The sequence below is a fragment of the Erithacus rubecula genome (assembly GCF_903797595.1).
Source record: "Erithacus rubecula genome assembly, chromosome: 8".
Classification (NCBI taxonomy): domain Eukaryota; kingdom Metazoa; phylum Chordata; class Aves; order Passeriformes; family Muscicapidae; genus Erithacus; species Erithacus rubecula.
The window spans coordinates 31,111,884-31,127,256 of record NC_136659.1 but is presented as its reverse complement, the minus strand read 5'-3'; the positions used below and the strand labels follow the sequence as shown (position 1 = coordinate 31,127,256).

At 43.6% G+C, this 15,373-nt stretch overlaps 1 protein-coding gene across 1 annotated transcript; it reads left to right on the top strand.

The window, feature by feature from the left end:
* Positions 1–524: 524 nt before the first annotated feature.
* Positions 525–13,648, top strand: MCM6 (minichromosome maintenance complex component 6). The gene is made up of 17 exons (XM_079311263.1): positions 525–702; positions 1,504–1,650; positions 2,217–2,327; positions 2,755–3,004; positions 3,622–3,787; positions 3,862–4,007; positions 4,895–5,045; positions 5,366–5,507; positions 5,780–5,921; positions 6,059–6,166; positions 6,714–6,869; positions 7,898–8,026; positions 8,842–9,003; positions 10,077–10,212; positions 10,470–10,637; positions 11,526–11,665; positions 12,304–13,648. Exons 1-17 carry the CDS (start codon positions 590–592, stop codon positions 12,415–12,417), a joined length of 2,481 nt encoding a protein of 826 aa, XP_079167389.1. The 5' UTR covers positions 525–589; the 3' UTR covers positions 12,418–13,648.
* Positions 13,649–15,373: the final 1,725 nt, after the last annotated feature.

Sequence of the window (15,373 nt, the reverse complement as noted above, 5' to 3'; positions counted from 1 at the left end):
GGCATGGTTGCCGGGGATGGTGCCCGGGGATGGTGCCGGGGATGGTGCCCGGGGATGGTGCTCGGGGATGGTGCCGGGCATGGTGCCGGGGATGGTGCCGGGGATGGTGCCCGGGCATGGTTGCCGGGGATGGTGCCCGGGGATGGTGCCCGGGCATGGTTGCCGGGGATGGTGCCCGGGGATGGTGCTCGGGGATGGTGCCGGGGATGGTGCTCGGGGATGGTGCCCGGGGATGGTGCCGGGGATGGTGCTCGGGGATGGTGCCGGGGATGGTGCCCGGGGATGGTGCTCGGGGATGGTGCTCGGGGATGGTGCCCGGGGATGGTGCCGGGGATGGTGCCGGGGATGGTGCCCGGGGATGGTGCCGGGGATGGTGCCCGGGGATGGTGCCGGGCATGGTGTTGCCGCTGCCCGGCCGCCCCCTCAGTCCGGCCCGCCCCTCGCCTTTGGCGCGAAAAGGGCCCGGGGGGGCGGGGCTCTGCCGCACAGCAGCCGCCGATTGGTCGGCGCGGCGGACGCGCGGCCCACGTGGTGCGCGGCGTGGCGCGAATCTCCGTGGGGCCGGGCCGGGCCAGCGGCAGTGATCGGGATGGATCTGGCAGTGGCGGCGGCGGGGGGCGCGGGCGCGGCGCCGCAGCACCAGCAGGTCCGCGATGAAGTGGCCGAGAAGTGCCAGAAGTTGTTCTTGGACTTCCTAGAGGAGTGAGTGCCGGGGGCCGCGCCTGTCGGCGGGCGGGCAGGGCGGGTGGCGGGCCGGCAGCGCCTCACGGAGGGGCCGCCATTTGGCGAGATCCTGTCGGGGCCTGCTGCCCGCTCCCCTTGGCGTTCAGCTGGAAACGCTCTCTTGTGTTCTCAGAGCACGGCGCTCTCCTGGTAGGCAAAACCCTTCTCGGAGAGTTTCCGGGGAAAGGATGCCCAGAGAAGTTGGGATGTCCAAGACCAGGCTGAATGTGGCTTTGGGCAGTTTTGTGTAGTGGAAGGTGGCCCTGCCCGTGGCAGGGACTTGAAACGAGATGATCTTAAAATCACATCTAAACCAAATCATTCTATGGTTATATGATTTTTTAAGGTGCATTTGATGCCATTTAACAAGGTTTTGTCACGGCTGTTTTTGTGTGTTACACATTAATACATCTGGCTCCCTGCATTTTGCCTCCTGAGCGGCCCATCTGCATCAAATAGGGAAACCATTAACATCACCTGGAGGAAACAAAACCTTGTTTGCTGGTGCAGAGCCATTGTTAAACCTTAAATGAAATTTTGTCTGGCACTGGGACAATTCTCTTTCTGTGTGAAATGTCAACCCAGTTTGTATGTGCTAGGATGTGGTTAGAGCAGATGTAGCAAGGGGGTAGAAGAAGAAATATTTTTTGAAAAGGGCTTTGCAAGGGACTGTGGGATGCCTGAATGTGAGCAATCCTTTTTTCTTCTTTTCTCTTGGATTTAGAAGTATTCATTTGCTGCCTGATTTGTGACTGAAAGGTTTTCCTGACTCACTTTCAGGTTCCAGAACAGTGATGGGGAGGTCAAATACTTGAGAGATGCTGAAGAACTGATCCGTCCAGAGCGGAACACACTGATCGTCAGCTTTGCAGATTTGGAGCAGTTCAATCAGCAGCTCTCTACCACTGTTCAGGAGGAATTTTACAGGTAAAATGTAGAGCGGGTTTTTTGAGGTAGAGCTGTGCTCTGCTGGAGTCTCAGGTACATAATGTCTTGCATTTATGTAAAATAATAAGAGGCTTATCTTCTTTCTGCATTCTGCAAACCCTTATATTTAAGATTTTTCTTTTTTTACTGGCTAGAAACATTTCTCAGTGGATTCCTCTCTGGAAACCATGCATTAAACAGATCATTGCATTTATTATGATAAAGAAGTAGGTGGTCAGTATGAGAATACAGAATGAACTCTAAAGTTTCATGCTCTTGGCAATATTTTATTGAGTTGGTCACTTGCTTTGACCAACTTGACTGTATCCTTAACATAAGGATAAAAGTGTCATAAAATGAGACTTTAAAGTCTATTCTCAAACAACAGCACAAATAACATTATTATGCCGTGATCTCACATTCAGCATATTTAGCATGGGGTTTTTTTGGGTTATACAACATAGCATTAAAATCCTGGAAATTGATGCAAGCCTTTGACATAAGCTAAAGCCAAGAAGGCATTTTGATAGCTTGTCTAAACTTTGAACTTTTTTCCCATATTTCAGGGTTTATCCATACTTGTGTCGAGCAACAAAGACTTTCGCCAGAGATCATGGAAATGTTCCAGCAAACAAGGACTTTTACGTTGCATTCCAGGACCTGCCTACCAGACACAAGTAAGATGATTGTCAATTCCAGAAACTTTTACTACCAGGGAAACACTATCAAAGCATGCTGAAAATGTTTTGGTTATGTCCTGTGAAATGTGCCGTTGGCCAGTACAGTTGTGACAAAGATCTTGTTCTTGATTTTGTGCAGGAGATTTTTTTGATGCAGTTTTTCATTTGTAAATCACACTCAGATACTTAAAATCATCGTATTTTAGAAATAAAAAAAATTTAGAGTGTGTTGGTTTTGAAGTACCAGTGCAAACTTTTGCATTGGCTTAGTATTAATCTAAAATGAGAATATATTGTAGTAAGTTTGTTTCTTTTGTTTGTTACAGCAGTTCTTTAGTCAGATACATTATATCATATTTTTGTACTCTGGGCCTAAAATTGCTGACTGAATAATTTAATCCTTGTGAATTTCTGTTTTAAACAGAATTCGAGAACTGACTTCAGCAAAAATTGGCTCCCTGCTGCGCATCAGTGGGCAGGTGGTTCGTACCCACCCTGTCCATCCAGAGCTGGTCAGTGGAACCTTCCTGTGCCTCGACTGCCAAACAGTGATCAAAGATGTGGAGCAGCAATTCAAATACACCCAGCCAAACATCTGCAGAAACCCAGTCTGCGCCAACAGAAGGAGATTCCTGCTGGACACAAACAAATCAAGATTTGTTGATTTCCAAAAGGTACAGGGGTGATGTTGTAAGGGGTAATGTTCCTGTGGTAGTTGGAAGATGTTTGTAGTTCTACACATTGAAGATGGTTAATTTTTGTTCTGTCACCATCAAGAAAAGACCTCAAGAAAAGGCACTACAATTTCTGCAAAAAGTTTCTTCCTGTCTCAGGAAGACTTATGTTTTGTTGTATGACATTTGTTGTCCAAGTAAGCCACTGAAACCCCACATATTCAAGCTAGAGTTAGTCTTATGTTTCCACTACATCATGTGTAGCTGCTTTGCACAAGTATGAAAAGAGGTGCTTATTGGTATCTGCAGTGTCTTGCTCTTCCAAGTTGATTTACTCTCCCAAACCCTCAGCACTTCACATCCCACAACTGTATTTTATGTCAAGTCACATTAACTGAATTTTTCAGCTTACTTTTCAGAATTGTCACTGTGGCACTTGTAGATCCTCTAAGGTGCTGCAAGACTCCTTAGATGCTGATTACTGACCGGATTTTTGTCACATTGTCAGAGGGATTGATGTGGGTGGCAGCAGTCAGGTGCTGTTTAGCACATTGTTGGCAGGTGAAGCAGGCTCAGATCTGGTGCCGTGCTGGTGCTGACCCTTGTGTCGCTGCCAGGTGCGCATCCAGGAGACGCAGGGCGAGCTGCCGCGCGGCAGCATCCCGCGCAGCCTGGAGGTGATCCTGCGCGCCGAGGCCGTGGAGTCTGCCCAGGCGGGTGACAAGTGTGACTTCACCGGCTCGCTGATTGTCGTGCCTGACGTGTCCCAGCTCTCCACGCCAGGTTTGTAGCTACCCATGAGGTGTGCTTGCCTCTGGTGCTGGGAGCTGCTGTCCTGAGTCCCGTTTCCCTGGCAGGGCTACGCGCAGAGACCGGCTCGCGGGTGACGGGCACAGAGGGCTACGAAACCGAAGGCATCCGCGGACTGCGCGCCCTGGGGGTCCGGGAGCTCTCCTATAAGCTTGTCTTTCTGGCTTGTTATGTTGCACCAACAAATCCACGGGTGAGTCTGCAGAGAAAGGAGGCTTAAAGGTGTTGGTGATTTCTGTTCTGCGTGGTTTTCCCTCAAATTAGGGAGCAGGAATGAGTAAAGCTTTATGTGTGCATTGTATGCCACCTTTCCATGTTGGTTTGACTGTCTTTGTATTCTCATTGAATTTACATAGCAAGGTTCTTTTTTTGCCCTTGTTGCTCATAGCATCTTTCACAGATATGATTATTTGCCAGTGTTACAGTTTGTTCTAAACAGCTAACTGGCATGTTTAGTTCATTCAGCTTTCATCCATTTCTGCAGCATTTCCTTTTCTTCCAGGAAGTCCTGTTGCTGCATTTTGCCACAGGAAAAGGGATCCTTTTTGTTCCCTCTTGTTTATTAAATGACATCTTGGGATGTTACTGCAACACGAGTAATACTGACTATATCTGGGTTTTGGCATGGTGTGGTACTGTAATCTGTCATTCTGCTAACAGCATCAGCATCACATAGGATAAAAAGAGTACCTGATATGTTCTGGGAGTAGAAGTTTCTGGTCCCCATTTCAGAGCAACAAAAGACCCTGGAAGTTCCAGTTAATGTAAGACTGCTTACAAAGACAACTTTAGTCAAAGGAAGTCATATTGGTTTTACTCTTTTTTTAATCTCTGTACAAGCAACTCACTTGGGATTTTCTCACTCACTGAAGTTACACCATTGATTTTGCCTGCTAGGAAATTGGCTATTGGTTTTTAAAGGTATGAGGTGATGAGGTTACTTAGCCTGAGGGCAGCTTTTCAGAGTGTACTTCCCTCTTATCTAGATTTCAGAGCAAGTTATTGTGACTTGTCTGCAGTGCTCACATTCATTAATAACTCTGTTATTACACTTATTGCTGTTTTATTTCCTTGGTCTAGTTTGGTGGAAAAGAGCTCCGAGATGAAGAACAGACTGCAGAAAGCATTAAAAACCAGATGTCTGTGAAAGAGTGGGAAAAGGTTTTTGAAATGAGCCAAGATAAGAACCTTTACCATAATCTGTGCACCAGCCTCTTCCCCACTATCCATGGTAAGAATGTTGGTGGCCTCAGAGAGGGAAGATTTCACTTGTGTAAATATTGATTCCTTTTGCTGTCTCTTAAGTTTTTGGGAAAGGTTGAAAGCTCTTTGCCAGCTACCACAAACTCTCCCCCTCAACCCTGGTAGTGCTAGAAGAGGAAAATCTACTTTTTGAGTATTTGTGGTGTTTAATCATTAAGGCTTGCAAACCAGTGAATTCTGAGTGAATGTGCCCAAATGCTCTAAAATTCTTGTGAAATGAAGGTTTTTTTAAATAGGAAAATGTGGTGTTTTCTTTGCATGTTTAGCTTAATGTCTTTTCTGGGTCAGGTAATGATGAAGTAAAACGTGGGGTCCTCTTGATGCTCTTTGGAGGAGTTCCCAAGACCACTTCAGAAGGCACTTCATTGCGTGGGGACATCAATGTTTGTGTTGTTGGTGATCCAAGTACAGCCAAAAGTCAGTTTTTAAAGTAAGTCCAAGACTCAGTACTTAAATCTTGTCCAGTGTGACTAGAGCTATAAATGTACACTGTGCCTTTTTCTGTGTTAAACATAGGAAAGGGAAGTAGAATATTTTCCAGAGATTGGATGGTTGAAGTATTTGGACAGGGCTAAAGCAATCACAACATGAATTTCCAAATGTTTTCAAAGGATGTTGGATATAAAAAATAAAAATTAATTGCACATTTAAAACTATCAGAGATAGAAAAGATGCTGGAGGTTTTATTTCTCTTTTCCTCAGGCACGTGGATGAGTTCAGTCCCCGTGCTGTGTACACCAGCGGCAAAGCCTCCAGCGCCGCGGGGCTGACGGCGGCTGTGGTGAAAGATGAGGAGTCCCACGAGTTTGTCATTGAGGCTGGAGCACTGATGCTGGCAGATAATGTGAGTCTGGGAAGGGGAGAGGTTCCTGCACTCCTAGAATGAGCTTGATTAATGAGAGCCCTAGATTGTCTTGGTGATGCTGTTTTGTTCCAAAAGCGATGGAATCTGGGTCACTTGTTTTCATTTTTCTGCTGCAGGGGGTTTGTTGCATTGATGAATTTGACAAGATGGACGTGCGGGATCAAGTAGCCATTCATGAGGCAATGGAACAGCAGACAATATCCATTACTAAAGCTGGAGTGAAGGTAGATGGCACTACTCTGTGTAGTCTGTAGCATCATCTGACTGCTTGTTACATGTACTGAGGTGGCTTCACCTGCTAGATCTTCATGTCACTTCCTCACTGTGGCAGGACAGAGATCACTTGTTGCAAAATTTTTGTGGCACATACCCAAAGAAGGTCAGAAATATTATTGAGAATTAAAAAGAGATAGTAATGCACAGGGAACAGAAAATGGGAAAAGCCTAACCTTGAGGTAACCCCAAAAAAGATTACAGTGTTTGTAGCAAAACAGGGTCTTGTGAAAAGCAATTTTAGGGGCTTGTTTCAGTTTATATTCACTCTTGTGAAGCAGTGTTTCAATATTGATCTTCAGACTGGGTCTCAGGGCAGAGACCTGTTCAGAAAGGGCTTGTTGGTAGAGTTTGGGTGCTTTTGAGGAGTGATTGTTGTAAACCTGCATGGAGCTCCATTTAAAAAGTGTTATGCTGACCCATTTGAGTTGCAATGAGTTGGCTTAGGAGGTGGTCACAGATACAGCTTTATTTTAATTTATTTTTTCCCACTGTCAGGCTACTCTGAATGCCAGGACCTCCATTTTGGCTGCAGCAAACCCAGTTGGTGGCCGCTATGACAGATCCAAGTCATTGAAACAAAACATCAACCTGTCAGCTCCCATCATGTCTCGCTTTGATCTCTTCTTCATCCTTGTGGATGAATGTAATGAGGTAATTTTAAGGAATTATAGAAGGTTTATGTCAGAAAAGGTCCTTTGAGGTCTCCAATGTAACCTTCCACTCAAACAGATCGTTGAGAGCTGCTTGCCAAGACTTGACCTGTTGGGTTTTGAGTATCTCCAAAGATGGAGATTCTGTAGTCTCTCCAGGCCCCTGCAATGTGTGACAACTCTCATGTGTTCAGAAAATAATAACTTTTATATCTAATAAGAATTTCTCATGGTTCAGTTCATGTGGATTGCCTCTTACCCAAGAACTATTTGGCTTCATTACATCTATGCTGGCCAGTAAAGCAGTTGTTTTCCTTTCAAGCTGAGCAGACCTGGCTCTTCTACCCTCTCATACATCATGTTCTCCTGCCCTCTGATCATCTTGGTGGCCCTCTGCAATTTTGAGTGAAGCAAATCTCATGAGAGTGTCTTGCTCCTGCTTTTCTACTCTCTCTGTGCAGCTAAAAGCTGGCAGTACAAATTTGAACATGCTTTGCTGAATGCAAGGACAGTGCCTTTTCATCCTGTAGTGGTTTGACCTGCAAACTAACACCATTAGTCATTTTTACAAATGGCTGGTCACTAAGGCTGAGACTGCTGCCTCCTGTCTGTGGCATTTGCCTTGGGAATGCATGAGATCCGGAGATGAATGTTGGTTCAGCTACTGTTCTGCTCAGGGTGATTATCTAATTGAGAAGGGACTGGTGAGAGAGATGAGCAAGCTGAAAAGGAAGAAAGTTCCCACACTGCAAAGTGCTGCTTTCTGCTTGTTCTCTGGCTAACTTGTAACCCAGGAGAGTTCCAAGAGGTTATAAATCTTAAAACTGCCTTTTATCCTTCCTCTGCTCTGTTTCCTTGTATTAAAAACCACCAGGGCATTCTCCTGGACCTCCTGGCAGAGAGTTTGCCTGCTGGAAGGGCTAGCTCTGCCATGAGGATTACAAGTGAGCAGGGAAGGAAGAATAGAACTGTTGTTTTCTCTTTGGCTGATGCTGTGCAAGTGATCCTGACCCAGCCCCACTATCCCAGGTGACAGATTACGCCATTGCCCGGCGCATTGTGGATCTGCATTCCCGAGTGGAGGAGTCTGTTGACCGTGTCTATTCCTTGGATGATATCCGAAGGTATCTGCTGTTTGCAAGACAGTTTAAACCAAAGGTAATCCTACTTTTTAAGTAAACTGTGGAACAGTTGTTCTCTCTTTGGAGGTCCAAAGGAACTGTCACTCTGCAGTAGGCTTTTCTCCAGCAGATGCCAAGACACTTGGGGTAGTGTTCTCTCAAGGAAGGAGCCATAAACTCAAGTTATTACCTAGAAACAGATCATAGTTTGGAGCCTGGTGCTCCTAAACTCCACAAACCCAGCCAGCCCATGTTATAGTCCATGGCAGTTTTTAACCTTTGTCTAGAACACTTAAGGGGCCACTTCATAGCCTTCTCATACCTCACAGGCATGGGTTATTCACCCTGGCTGCTGCAGAGTTTTTTTTTTTTTTTTTTTTTTTGACTTATCAAACTGCTTGGTCAGTGTGTATTTTGAAAGGATATTGCGCCTCTATTTCTTTGTTTTTTGGTAAAATACAGAACGGATTTTTTTGAATTCTATCCAAGTAGCAGCTTGGACTGGCTGTGTGTTGGATTTTTCATAACAATCTAGTAGGGACAGACAATTATGCCTAGAAACAAGTCAGTGGAACAGAAAAATAGAAATTATAAAAAAATATGCTATAAAATAATTAATGCAGCTGTATACTTACTGTAACATCATTATCATTGGTAAGTGTAATCATTATTATGATATAATTTCAACATGATGTGATTGTCATTCATAGAGTACGTGTATAGCACAGAATATTTCAGATAAAAGCAGTAGCCAGTACAGTAAAGGCTGGGAACTGCCGATCTAAAGCAAGAAGAAAAAGCTTTAATACTCTGAGCACTGGAGCTCCTGTCACTCTGTTTGGTGGCACACAGATATCCAAGGAGTCTGAGGACTTCATCGTGGAGCAGTACAAGCGGCTGCGGCAGCGTGACGGCTCTGGGGTGACCAAGTCATCCTGGAGGATCACGGTGAGGCAGCTGGAGAGCATGATCCGCCTGTCTGAGGCCATGGCCCGCATGCACTGCTGCGATGAGGTAACCGAGCTGTCATGGAGCTTTGGGTAGATGCTATGGAAATGTATGGCAGTTCTGCATTTGCTGTTTGACTGTGGTATTGGGTGTAGTCCTGTGGGTGAGGAGGAAAGCTTGAATTGTGGTCATGCTCAGTCTGAGTATGTATGCCAGAAGCACTGATTTTAAGGGATGATTTGTAAAACTGAGGTCAGCTGGTCCCAACTGGGAACTTGCATGATTTTGTATCACAGCTGTGTCAGCACTCTCAGTCTCCCACCCATTAAATTGTGACTGTCACCTGCTGCTGTCAGCCAAGGCTGTTGGTAGTTTCTCTCCTGAGCTTTTACAGTTTGTAATCTCTTGGCTCTCTTCCATTTGCAGTCTAAGAAGCCAAAGTTCATCAAAGTGTCTGGACCTTTCCTAGAGTACTTGTGTGTGTAATCTGAGCTCCTGCCCGAATCAACCACTGCAGAGAAGCACATTGTGTTCTGGCTGTTAACTGTAGTGTGATTACTGCCCCTCTAGTCCCTGCATTCAAATCCAGCAGGCCTTTTGAAATGTTGATTAGAGGCTGTGTGACAGCTGCAGGAATGGAACCTTGCTAGCTGGTTGTGTAAGGACACCCTTTGAGTTCTTATAAGTTGAATTCAGCCTATAAAGAAATAGACAGCTTTTAGCTTATGGCTCAGCTACAGATGATTTTTCCCATTTTTGCTTTTCAGTTCTGTAGGAGAGTATCATTAATTACATCTCTTTTCTTCATATTGTCTCTGTTCAGACACATTTCTTTCATGTTTCTTGCTCCACTGATCTTTCTCCCAAATGTTCCTGGCTTAGTAAAAATTTTATCGACTTCACATGATTGCTAAATCCTGAAAGATTAATCAGGCTGCTTTTCCCTCCATAACCTTTCTTGACCTTGGAGTAGTTGTAGCAGGATGTAATTTCACTTGCAGTCTTTACTGCTTAGGTTTAATCAGGTGAGATGTGTAGAAAATCCTTTTGTCAGAGTCAGAGATGAGTTTCTGGAGCTGTTGGAAAACTAGAAGAGCCCCTGTGCCTATTTAATATATGTTTTTTCAAATCTTCCTCAGGTTCACCCAAAACATGTAAAGGAAGCTTTCAGACTTTTAAATAAGTCCATCATTAGAGTTGAGACTCCTGATGTCAATTTAGACCAAGATGATGAGCAGCAAATGGAGGATCAAGAGGACCAAGATGGAGTCAATGGTAAATTATGTACTGAGAACTTTTTCAAAGGGGAAAATTCTTCCAGTCTTTACAGCTTACCTTGACTGAGCATGTGCTTCTCTTCAGTTTCTCACCTAATGAGCTCTAGAAATCTGGACTCTTGTTCTTAACTCTCTTGCCTCTTCAGCCTCCTTCAGCAACTCACCTGGTTGGTCAATGGAAGGCTTTTCAGTGGCTCAGAGTATTAAATAGCTAAAATATATTGCAGCTTTAAATGTGGGCATGTGTCCAAACAGGTGAGGCAGAAGCTCCAGCTGGAGTCAATGGTCTTGTGAATGGGATCAATGGCCATTCTGAGGATGTGAACAAGGATGCAGCACCCAAAGCTTCTCTCAGGCTGGGCTTCTCTGAGTACAGACGGATTTCCAATCTCCTGGTGCTGCACCTCAGGAAAGCAGAGGAAGGTAAGAATTTCCTTATTGCAAAGAAGGCAGACCCTGAGGTCAGGGAGCAATTACTGCATCTCTTGCTCTTGTAGATGGGATTTTCACTCCTATTGATAACAACAAACTTGTCAGGTCAGGTGTAGACCTCTGCTCATATGGCAGTACTACATCTGGTGATGCAAATAGGATTTCCTGGAGTTTCTAGCTCTGTTATCTTAGTCTTTTATCAAAACCCTTTAAGCTGCGGGTTCAGATCTATCAGCACATCAGAGCCAGAAGAGATTTTGTAGCACACAGTGATGTAACCAAGCTAGAAGAGTCTGCAACAGTGGAAACTGGAGCAGAAGCTTTAATGCATTCCAACAATCACAACCTGTCCTAAGCAAATGGCTGGAATATTATTCAGAAGCTAAAATATTTCAGCTGGAATGAGGCTACTCCTGCAGTGCAATGCAGTTGTCTCATAGCAGATACTAAAGCTTTTTGAGGGGTTGGGAGATGAACAGTGTCTGATCAAATGCTGAGTACATGTAGAAGGATGACTCTTCTAGCTTTGTGTGACAGTGGTTTTTCTTTAGCCCTTACTTAGAGCAATGGTGTGTGAGTCCTTGCAACTGGTTTTTCCTGAAGCTGAAGGCTGATGGGATTTGGAAGCCACTTGAAAGCATATTAATGAAAGTTTCCATTTTCAATCTAATTATCTCCAATTAAACCATGACTCACCTTCCTGTGCAAAATATGGTGCTTTAAGAAAAAAACTCTGAAGTCTGGCATTTCCTAAATGAAAACATGAAAAAGCATGTTTCTCTCTTCAGCATTGTGAATGTTAATGTGTAAATCCTTTTCTCCTATGGTTTGAATGGTAATTTACTGCCCCTGTGTTTATGCATGTTATTTTCTCTGCAGAAGAGGATGATACAGCACTAAAGAGGAGTGAACTTATTAATTGGTATCTACAGGAAATCGAATCTGAAATTGAATCTGAAGAAGAACTAATAAATAAAAAGAAGATCATCGAGAGGGTCATTCACCGACTCACACATTATGTATGTATAGAGATATGTGAGCAGCAAAAAAGGGTTTTAACTTGTATAGGGTTGTAACTTATATATTAAAAATGTTTCATTTATAATGGAATGCATTCCTGTTTGGAGAAATCTATTTTGTTCTTCCATTATTGACTGATGCAATATAAATGCCTTCTTTGTGTAACACCTATTACAGTAATTACAGAAAAAAACCACTGAAATAAATTAGAAATGTGTATAATTTCAAAGTGCTATACTATGTCACTACAGAAGTGTGATTTTTTTTTTTTAATTTCTATAGTATTAGTTATACATTAGGATGCAAAAATAAAATTAAAATTTGTATTCAATGGATAGCCTTAAGTCAGAGGGGTATGAAGGCATTAGGGAGGAAAAAGTTTGATAAAATAAACTACTTTTAATTTTTAAAGACATAAAACCATTAGACTGGAAAGCACTAGCCTGAAAAGTTCCCAGAAGGGTTCAACATAGAAACAATTTCCACTGAATGCTGTTGTTAAGAATCTGTTAGAGAGAGGTTAGAATTAAAAGGGTTAAGTAATTAATAAGGGGTCCTGTCAGTATAAAAATGCCTTTCAAGGAGTACAAACAAACCTCTCTGCCCTTGTTTTAACACAAATCTCTGTCTGTTTCAGGACCACATTCTGATAGAACTGTCCCAGTCAGGACTGAGAGGATCCAGAGAAGAGGAGACTTTTGATGATGATCCCTACCTGGTTGTCAATCCAAACTATCTGCTGGAGGACTGAAGGCTGACAATGGCATTGTAGAGCTGACTGGTTACAAGTTGGAAAATGCATTTTTTTCTTGCAGGGGTTGCTGTATAGCTAATTCCTTAAATTTCTGTCTGTGCCAGAGTGTGGTCAGTAGTATGTGATTTCTCATTTACACTGAGCATACCTGGAAAGCTTTTAAAGACATGACACACCTATATTTGTTCCATTGATAGCTCAGAATTTCAGTGCCATCATCTGGTTGCAGAGGAGAATCATCCAATAGCTTTTTTCATCATTAAGCTGTGTAGATGCTTTTGTTTTAAATAAGATTAATTTTACATTGTTCTTTAGCAGACATTTTAGGCTATAGGTTTCTACTGTTTTTCTTAACAGAAATAAAAGCTCGTTTAATATTTAAGATTTTTTTAAATTCCTGTAATAGACAATGAGAAACTGATTGCTTCTCTTCCTTTTTAGATGGACTAAAGATGTGCAGGCTCCTGTTGCATATGTAAAGTAGAAAACTGCAGATAGCCAAGCCCAAAGCAAGGCTTTAAGGCAGCAGGGCAGAAACCCCAACCTTGATGAATGTCTTGACTTGTAAGTGAATTGAAAACTGCCACCATTTGTGAGGGATTTTTAAGACTATATTTGTAAACCTGTTTGTAGATCTTTCTATAAGAAAACTTTGCTTGAATTTCTGTTCTCAGTTTTCTGCTGTAAACTACAGGATTATTAAATAATCTATTAAGAATTAAAAATACCTAAATATTTGTCTTGTTGATTGGCTACCAGCACCTTAGAAACATTGGTAATGCATGCAAGATATCAAAATTATGTTTTTATTTAGCAATAGTGTGAAGTAACTGTTTCTGAAGGAGTCTCAGAAATGGAGCTGGTTTCTATTCTTTTCCTCTTAGTCTCTCCCAGATTTGGAGAGTCACACCTTGGTCTAACTAAGCATATCATTAAAAATAACAGTTCTATTTAAGGAGTGGAGGGAATCATAAATATTTGTCATCAACATTACCCCATCACTGGGCACTAACTCCAACTGCAGTAACTTCTCATTTCTAAGTCATTTCCTTCATAAACTACATTTTGGCAAGGTCTGTATTTCTGCAACAACACTTTGATGTGATTCTATATTGTTCCTTTACTTTCAAAATAACAATAGTAAGATGTTTGGCCTTCGTTATGTGTTTTCCCCCTCCCCTCCTCTCAATCTTTGTTTGAAAATAAATACTTTGCATGTAGGAGAAAATATTTTTTTCTGCTTCTTTCCCCAGTTCAGTAGGCTGAGAGGGGCTTTTTGAGTTAATGCAGCTCTACTGAAAAGTAAACGCCAGGTGGTGCTGTAAAGTTAATGTTTAAACTTGCTATTCAGACATCAGAGTGGAGGGAACTTGTTCAGAAAACTCAGCACAATGTTATAGTGAGCTCTTTAGCTGAAAAAAAAACCAATTATCTGGGAGTCATGGGGTTCATCAAGTTAGAAACAGGTCAAATAAGGTCAAAGTACACAAATTACAACCCCTGTATATGGTTTAAGTAACAGCAAATGCTGAGGGATGTCTTCTGCTGTAGCTTAAAAGATAATATTGCTTGACAGCAATAACTTGCCCAGATGATTGCAGGTATGCTTTAGACATAATTCTGGTTATTAAAGGAAATGCACTCTTAGAAGGACCCAACATTTCATAGGTATGTAGAATTTTGTGTTTAGTTAGTTTAAAAATGCTCTCAGCTCTTCAGTTTTGCTGTATTGGAATGCAGAAAAGCTGAGTTAGCTCTGCCCTTCAGCAGTTCAGGTGGGTGACCTGAATGAGTCCCCCCTGCTGGGAGAGCAGTGTTTTCAGGGCTGATGGAGGGAATGCTTTGGAAAGCAAAGAAATGAGACTGAAATTCCTGGATGTTAATGGGCAGGAGGAAGCACAGTATTGCTGCTGCCTGAATTCACATCAGAGTTGATTTTCCAGCTGGGTGATGTGCCACATCTCAGATTTCCTTTATCCAGCCAGGATTAGAGGACAAACGTGCCTCCTGCTGCCCTGCACACCCTGAGCCATGGTGGAGCCAGCCCCAGCCATGCAGATAACACTGCTTTTGTTGGGTTTCCAGAGCTATGCTGGAATTCTTCTAAAGCTGAAAAAGGCCAAAAGGAAAGGGAACGTTTATCTATTTATTTCATCTTCCTCTAAATAGGGCAGTATTAGCAAATGTCAACTGATATTTAAACTTAAAGGGAAACAAAAGCATCTCATAAAATGTTTTCACATGACCTTTCTGAAGCTGATTGAAAGTGGTTTTTGTGCTCGTCTATCTGTCTTTTTATCTACTGAGTGAAAGTCCTGGTCTGTTATTCCAGTGTCAGCTAATTCAGAGAACGTTTATCTACAGAACAGATAATTTCAGTTAAATATTACTTCTACTGCTATATAAGTAGTGTGGAATAATTGTTTCTGAAGTAAGGTTCAGAAATGGACCTGATTTGTAAGACAGTCATCTTCTTTCTGTTGGTTTCTCCCAGCCTTGGGACAGATGGGGAGTTGGCTCAGGATTTTATCACCATGGCTGGGCCTCTCCCCAGCGAGCTGGCAGAGAGTGTGGGGCTGCAGGGGCTGCCCAAGGAGCTGCAGGGCGCTGCCGTGGCCGGGGCTCAGGGTTTGCTGTGCCAGTCAGAGCCTGAGCTGCCCCGGCGCCTCTCGCGGCTCCGTGCGCTCGGGGTGACACACTACAAGCTCCCCCTGCCCTGGGGACGCGTCCTGCCCAAGGGGAACACCACGGAGGTGGATGGGGCCCAGGTGTGGTGCTACAGGCAGCTGCTGGAGGCTCTGGCTGCTGCAGGGCTCAGGGCGGTGCTGGTTCTGCAGCAGGGCCGAGTCCCCGGCGCCGTGGCCCTGCTGGCCAGCGGGAGGGGAGCCAGGGCTTTTTCCGAGCTCTTTGTGGAGTATGCAGACTTCAGCTTCCGTGCCTTTGGGGACCTGGT